This window comes from Oncorhynchus nerka, linkage group LG8, assembly GCF_034236695.1.
Source record: "Oncorhynchus nerka isolate Pitt River linkage group LG8, Oner_Uvic_2.0, whole genome shotgun sequence".
NCBI lineage: Eukaryota > Metazoa > Chordata > Actinopteri > Salmoniformes > Salmonidae > Oncorhynchus > Oncorhynchus nerka.
Genome location: NC_088403.1, coordinates 29,566,558 through 29,573,636, shown reverse-complemented (window position 1 = coordinate 29,573,636; position 7,079 = coordinate 29,566,558). Strand labels below are relative to the sequence as shown.

Here is a 7,079-nt window from a genome sequence, read left to right as displayed (position 1 = left end):
CCTTGATTGTAATGGAGTTGACTGGTGACTTACATGAATATACACTTAGTAGCTAGGTACACCCATCTAGTACCTGGTCGGACCCCCCTTTACATCCAGAACGACCAGAATTCTCTGGGGTGTGTAAACATTGCTCAATTGGTATCAAGGGACCTAATGTATGCAAGGAAAGCATTCCCCACACCATTATACCACCGCCACCAACCTGTACTGTTGATACCAGGCACTATGGGGCCATGGACACAAATCCTGACTCAGCCATCAGCATGACACAACAGGAACCTGGATTCGTCAGACCAGGTGATGTTTTTCCACTCCTCAATTGTCCACTGTTGGTGATTGCGTGCCTACTAAAGCCACTTCTTGTTTCTGAGATCCTGGCACTGACGATCATACCACGAAAGTCTCAAGTCACTCGTTTTGAATATTCTAACATTCAATCGTAACTGAGTACTACAATGACTGTCTGTTTTATGTAGCAAGCCAAGGCCACTAATCTCACTCTAGGAGTGAACCATTTTTGTGAACCATTAGGTGTACCTAATAAACTGGCCAAAGAGTATATGATTCACAACATTTGGACAGGAGCTATAATCCAAATTTAAACTATGTGTGTCCATATTGCTTGAATTCAGGCTTGGCTGCACAGCTTTCAATGGGGAAAGATTGCTACTGTGATTTTTGTTGCTAATGTCACTTTCCCGGGTGGAGTTTCGGCTTGCCTGGTAACATCACCAGGCCGTATACATTAATATAATAACAAATAGAGTTCCAATCCTCTCGGCTAATAACAGCTACTTTTCAGATTAAATATCCCTCCCATTAGGACCCAAAATATTGATGTTTTGTTCCCCGGGTCACTTAGTTATCAATTTTGCCGTATGGCAAGGTGCTCCATCATGCTGGAAAAGGCATTATTCATCACCAAACTGTTACTGGATGGTTGGGAGAAGTTGCTCTCTGAGGATGTGTTGGTACCATTCTTTATTCATGGCTGTGTTCTTAGGCAAAATTGTGAGTGAGCCCACTCCCTTGGCTGAGAAGCAACCCCACACATGAATGGTCTCAGGATGCTTTACTGTTGGCGTGACACAGGACTGATGGTAGCGCTCACCTTGTCTTCTCCGGACAAGCTTTTTTTCCGGATGCCCAAAACAATCGGAAAGGGGATTCATCAGAGAAAATGACTTTACCCCAGTCCTCAGCAGTCCAATCCCTGTACCTTTTGCAGAATATCAGTTTGTCCCTGATGTTTTTCCTGGAGAGAAGTCGCTTCTTTGCTGCCCTTCTTGACACCAGGCCATCCTCCAAAAGTCTTCGCCTCACTGTGCGTGCAGATGCACTCACACCTACCTGCTGCCATTCCCGAGCAAGCTCTGTACTGGTGGTGCCCCGATCCCGCAGCTGAGTCAACTTTAGGAGATGGTCCTGGTGCTTGCAGGACTTTCTTGGGCGCCCTGAAGCCTTCTTCACAACATTTGAACCGCTCTCCTTGAAGTTCTTGATGATCCAATAAGTGGATGATTTAGGTACAATCTTACTGGTAGCAATATCCTTGCCTGTGAAGCCCTTCTTGTGCAAAGCAATGATGACGGCACGTGTTTCCTTGCAGGTAACCATGATTGACAGAGGAAAAACAATGATTCCAAGCATCACCCTCCTTTTGAAGCTTCTAGTCTGTTATTCGAACTCCATCAGCATGACAGAGTGATCTCCAGCCTTGTCCTCGTCAACACTCACACCTGTGTTAACGAGAGAATCACTGACATGATGTCAGCTGGGCCTTTTGTGGCAGTGCTGAAATGCAGTGGAAATGTTTTTGGGGGGATTCAGTTCATTTGCATGGCAAAGAGGGACTTTGCAATTAACTTCAGTTCATCTGATCACTCCTCATAACATTCTGGAGTATATGTAAATTACCATTATACAAACTGAGGCAGCAGACTTTGTGAAAATTTATATTTGTGTCATTCTCAAAACTTTTTGCCACGACTGTACATGAATATAATAAGAGTTCCAAACCTCTCGGCTAATAACAGCTACTTTTCAGATTAAATATCCCTCCCATTAGACCACTCCGCTCGGGGGATTGATCCACTCTGTGGTTAATGCACCGCTTTGGTGCCCTTCCCTCCCAACTCAGACAGCAACATCCCTGCATGAAAAATAGTTATTTGCTTAAAAGGTATGTTTCTTTGTGACCATTTTAATGTAAAACTATGACAGTAAAGGACTTAATTGGCCTTTTGAAGGTTGACTCAGCAAAATTACGTTGCGTTTAGCAAGATGAATGACTTCGCTCTCACACCTTCACACACAGCATTTTCACTGGGTTCAATTTTTGCTCTTATAGCGGGTAGGTATGGGACCAAAACAAAGGAGTTTATCCTCACGCTTTATCGCTCTTAGTTGTCACTGAAAGTGACCCACTATGTTGTTTACTTTGTCCACCTACTTCATATTTCTAGGTCTAAAGTAGATTTTCTGAATTGTGTAAACATGCCGGTAAAATATCCATGGTGTTCCATGACGACTATGCTCTTATTTGTTTATTTGGTTCTGATTAGATCAGTTTGTTGTAAAGGGAAGATTGCAGAATTAGGTTGCTATTTAACATTCTGATTTGTTTCATCCTTCAAATAAAGTCCCAATACAAGTGGGCCAGTTCGTTTTGCATGGCCCGGTGCACTTAGTTGGCTAGTTTCATAATTACATTTTTTTAAATCACTCTTCCACTGTTGGTAGGCATCGCAATCGTTTAGGGGGAAATTGAGCCCCGCATATGACTGAAGCACCAGGTGTTCCCCTGGCCCAGTCTGCCTGCCTTAACCTCACGAGCCGGTTTCTTCCCATCTTCTCGCATTTTGACAAAAACTGCATGCCGGTAAACAGCGGTTGTAGTTCACTGCCGCCACCACCAGGCTGTTCCATTCGTGACATCAAAAGATGCAATATATTTTTGGAGTTTTTGATCAATGTAATTAAAATGGATAAAATATGTATTTTTTATTACGTTTTTGCATAAAGACTGTTTTTAGGTGGAATATCATCAATCTACTTTGATAGATTTGTGGAAGTATATAGTGCAACCTGCCCTTTAATGTGCGTGTCTGTCCATCCACAGGCTGTGTGTGGGGTAAGGCTGTGGACTCACTGCGTCCCCTGACTACAGGGTTGAGTCCTGGCCGGGGTAAGTTAGCAGTGCTGTCTCGCTCTAACGTCCCCGTGTTCGACCAAACAGTCAGACTCCCGCTGTAGGCTGCACATCCAGGGGGTGGAGAATTTTGGGCTGAACAGAATCATGGACATTTGGGTTCTGATGCAGCCAGAAAACAACCGCTCTCGAGGTGAGTGGCGCAACACACTGCCTCAGTTCTGCAATTCTAATACAAGTGAATTACTATGTTGTACTTATGTGACGTCTGTTTTTGGTAAGACAGTATCCTGCCTTGGCTCTCTCAATGCTCATTGTTTTATTGGTAGGGTCTTTTGTGTCAATAGGTTTAGCTCTACTCTGCATTGTAACTAGCTCTCTCCCTTTTTAAACATGCTCCCTTCTCCTTCTCTCCCTGTTCTCTAGGCATCAAGGACAGCTTCATCCGTAGGTTCACCCAGCAGAGTCTGGGGGGCTACTTTGGACTGAAGAGTTACGCTAAAAAAACAGAGGACCGTGAGTTGGAGGGCAAACTCTCCATGGTGGAGAAATACAACAGCCGCATCCCTGAGCTGGTGGAACGCCTCTACGGCTGCACAGAGAGAGAGGCCCAACACGCAGGTACACACACAGTTACATACTGTACACACACACTGTACAGACACACATGCACACAGGTACATACTGCAAACACATAGACACACACACACACACACTCACCACTGTACAGACACAGAGTTATGAATTGCTGTATTTGAGTCTGATCTTTCTCATTTGTATCAACCCTCCCCTGCTGTCTCTCTTTTATCTCTTAGATTTTATCCTGGGGACAGTCCATAAGTCAAAGGGTCTGGAGTTTGACACGGTGGTGATCACTGGTGACTTTGCTAAGGTCCCCTGTGCCGCCCACAACTTACCCAGACTTTCCAGCTGCTCAGGAGGTGTGTGTGTGTGCAATCATTAGAAAACCATATCCAAATACCAACTCTTATCTAAGGCCAATGACTGTTTGCGTTGGTCTACGGTCTACGCCAAATCAGAACATTGGTTAATGTATGTTAGTGCCTGACTCCACTGTTTTCTCCCTTGTCCTCTAGGTGACGTCCCAGACGATGAGTGGAACTTGCTGTATGTGGCGGTGACTCGGGCCAAGAGCTCTCTGGTCATCACCAAGAACATCACCAACATCCTCACACTGGCTGGGGTGAGAGCACTGATCACTGGAGGCTGGTGAGTGGACGACGGCTCATAATAATGGCTGGAATGGTATTAAACACATGGAAACCATGTTTGATTCCATTCAGGCCATTATTATGAGTCGTCCGCCCCTCAGCAACCTCCTCTGGCACTGACCCCCTCCACTACACTCATCTTCACTTCTCTCTCTCTATTCTTCTACTCCACCCCCACTACCCCCCCATGATCCTCTCCATCACTTCTCTAACACTCCTTCGCTCTACTTAACTCTCTCCTATTCCCAGTCTTTCTGTCTTTTATGTGTGTTATTTCTCAAGCACCTTCTCAGAGAAATGTACAAGCTGTTCATTGAAGCAGGATGTTGTGGTAATGTAATTCTGAGAAAGCATCATTCCTCTTTGGGTGACATTTATGTGATGCAAATGAGCACGTAACTGTGCAAGTGAATGTGTTCCAATTGAATTTGTGTTGTGTGAAAGCCGCCTCCCATAGCCTGGTGGTCTTGTCTGTGTTGTTAGCCAACCCTCTGTGTGTATGGCTTGACAGTGATTGGAGAGTAGGAGGCACTACAGTATGGGACCAAGGCTCAAAAAGCTTCTCAGAGCAGGAGTGCTGATGTAGGGCCAGGGCCACCTGTCCATATAATTATTTTCCTTGTGATCGAAAATGCAAAACTGATCCTAGATCAGCACTTCTGCTCTGAGACTCATTGTGAATACGGGATCAGGCTAACTCCTCCCATGGTTAACCCTTTAACTTCCTGTTGTTCCCCAGGAGTACTTCCTGAGGACAGAGTTGACCAGCGCCCTGCTGACCGAGGGACAGCCCCCATGCTGCTCCGTGCGGGAGTGTCATAACCACATCATGCCCGTCTGGCCCCTCGCCATGTGCAAGCTGCCACTCCAATACGTAAGGCCCCACTTCCTCCTCCCTACCACCATACCACATTCTGATTTGCAATGTCTCTCAACCAGACCTGATAGTTTCAGACAGGTGTGGGTGCAGGAGTTCTAAAAGAATGTCCCACATTCCACCAACAGCTAACCAGTCAGACCTGTGAGCCAACTGTAATAGCTAGTCAGTCGGTCAGAGTGCACAAAGAAGCAGATGTGTCATCAGTTTGAGTACTTTGAGGTTAACAACATAAGCATCATCATAAGTCATGTCCATTGTTTCCATAAAGAGACAGTTGCTAATACTCTAATGGAAACGGTAAAAACAAGTGTTTGTGGTTAGTTTGTAATGCAATTTAAAGTGTATTAGTGTTTGGATGGAATAAGATGACTTCACACCCGCCAACAAACTGCCATGTAAGGAATCGGGTGCCTTTTGGGATGAGGCAGGTGGCCGTGTTCGAGAGGATCAAAACCGCAATGTGTCATCTGTAAATTGACTGAGTAACAGATCTGTCGCCTGCAGACGTTTTGATGCTCTCGAACACAGTCTGTCTCTCCATGCACAGCTGCATCCTTACACACACTCACAACTGTGTTTTAAAGAGTTGTAGAGAAGGGGTTTACCAAGAACAGCTGTTTGGTCGTGTCTTTTTTTTACATTTGGTCCTGGGAAGAAGTATACCGTCTCTGCCTCAAATCCAGATTCTATGAATTTAGGAATGTCCTGGATATGGGAGGGTTTTTCCTTCTACACTGAACAAAAATATAAAAGCATCATGTAAAGTGTTGGTCCCATATTTCATGAGCTGAAATAAAATATCAATTGTTTTTCACACATTTGTATACATCCCTGTTGTGAGCAAGATGATCCTCTCTTCTACTAAGATGATCCATCCACCTGACAAGTATGGCATATCAAGAAGCTGATTAAACAGCATGATCATTACACAGGTGCACCTTGTGCTAGGGACAATAAAAGGCTACTCTAAAATGTACAGTTTCTTCACAACAAAATGCCACAGATGTCTCATGTTTTGAGGGAGCGTTCAATTGGCTTGCTGACTGGATGAATGTCCACCAGAGCTGTTGACAAAATGTGTTGTTAATTTCTCTGCCATAAGCAACCTCCAATGTCGTTTTAGAGAAGATGGCAGTATGTCCAACCGGCCTCACAACCACAGACCAAGTGTAACCACGCCAGCCCAGGATCTCCACATCTGGCTTCTTCACCTGCGGGGTCGTCTGAGACCAGACACCCGGATAGCTGATGAAACTGGGTTTGCACAACTGAAGAATTTCTGCACAAACTGTCAGAAACCTTCTCAGGGAAGCTCATCTGCATGCTCGTCGTCTACAAAAGGGTCTTGACCTGACTGCAGTTTGGTGTTGTAACTGACTGCAGTGTGAAAATGCTCACCTTCGATGGCCACTGGTACGCTGGAGAAGTATGCTCTTCACGGATGAATCCCTGTTTCAACTGTACCAGGCAGATGGGGGCGAGTGGTTTGCTCATGTCAACATTGTGAACAGAGTGACCCATGGTGGTGGTGGAGTTATGGTATGGGCAGGCATAAGCCATGGACAACAAACACAATTTAATTTATCGATGGTAATTTGAATGCACAGAGATACCGTGACAAGATCCTGAGGCCCATTGTCGTGCCATTCATCCAACGCCATCACCTTATGTTTCAGCATGATAATGCACGGCCCCATGTCGCAAGGATCTGTACACAATTCCTGAAAGCTGAAAATGTCCCAGTTCTTCCATGGCCTGCATACTCAACAGACATGTCACCCATTGAGCATATTTGGGATGCTCTGGATCAACA

The 7,079-nt window shown here is 45.1% G+C and overlaps 1 protein-coding gene across 1 annotated transcript in view; it reads left to right on the top strand.

The window, feature by feature from the left end:
- Window positions 1-3,127: 3,127 nt before the first annotated feature.
- LOC135572769 (F-box DNA helicase 1-like) overlaps window positions 3,128-7,079 on the top strand; it is a 6,208-nt gene continuing 2,256 nt past the window's right edge. The window contains exons 1-5 of the mRNA XM_065021199.1: window positions 3,128-3,347; window positions 3,581-3,775; window positions 3,970-4,095; window positions 4,252-4,358; window positions 5,126-5,260. Coding sequence (XP_064877271.1) covers window positions 3,302-3,347; window positions 3,581-3,775; window positions 3,970-4,095; window positions 4,252-4,358; window positions 5,126-5,260 — 609 coding nt within the window. The 5' untranslated portion in view covers window positions 3,128-3,301. The remainder of the gene's footprint in view (window positions 3,348-3,580; window positions 3,776-3,969; window positions 4,096-4,251; window positions 4,359-5,125; window positions 5,261-7,079) is intronic.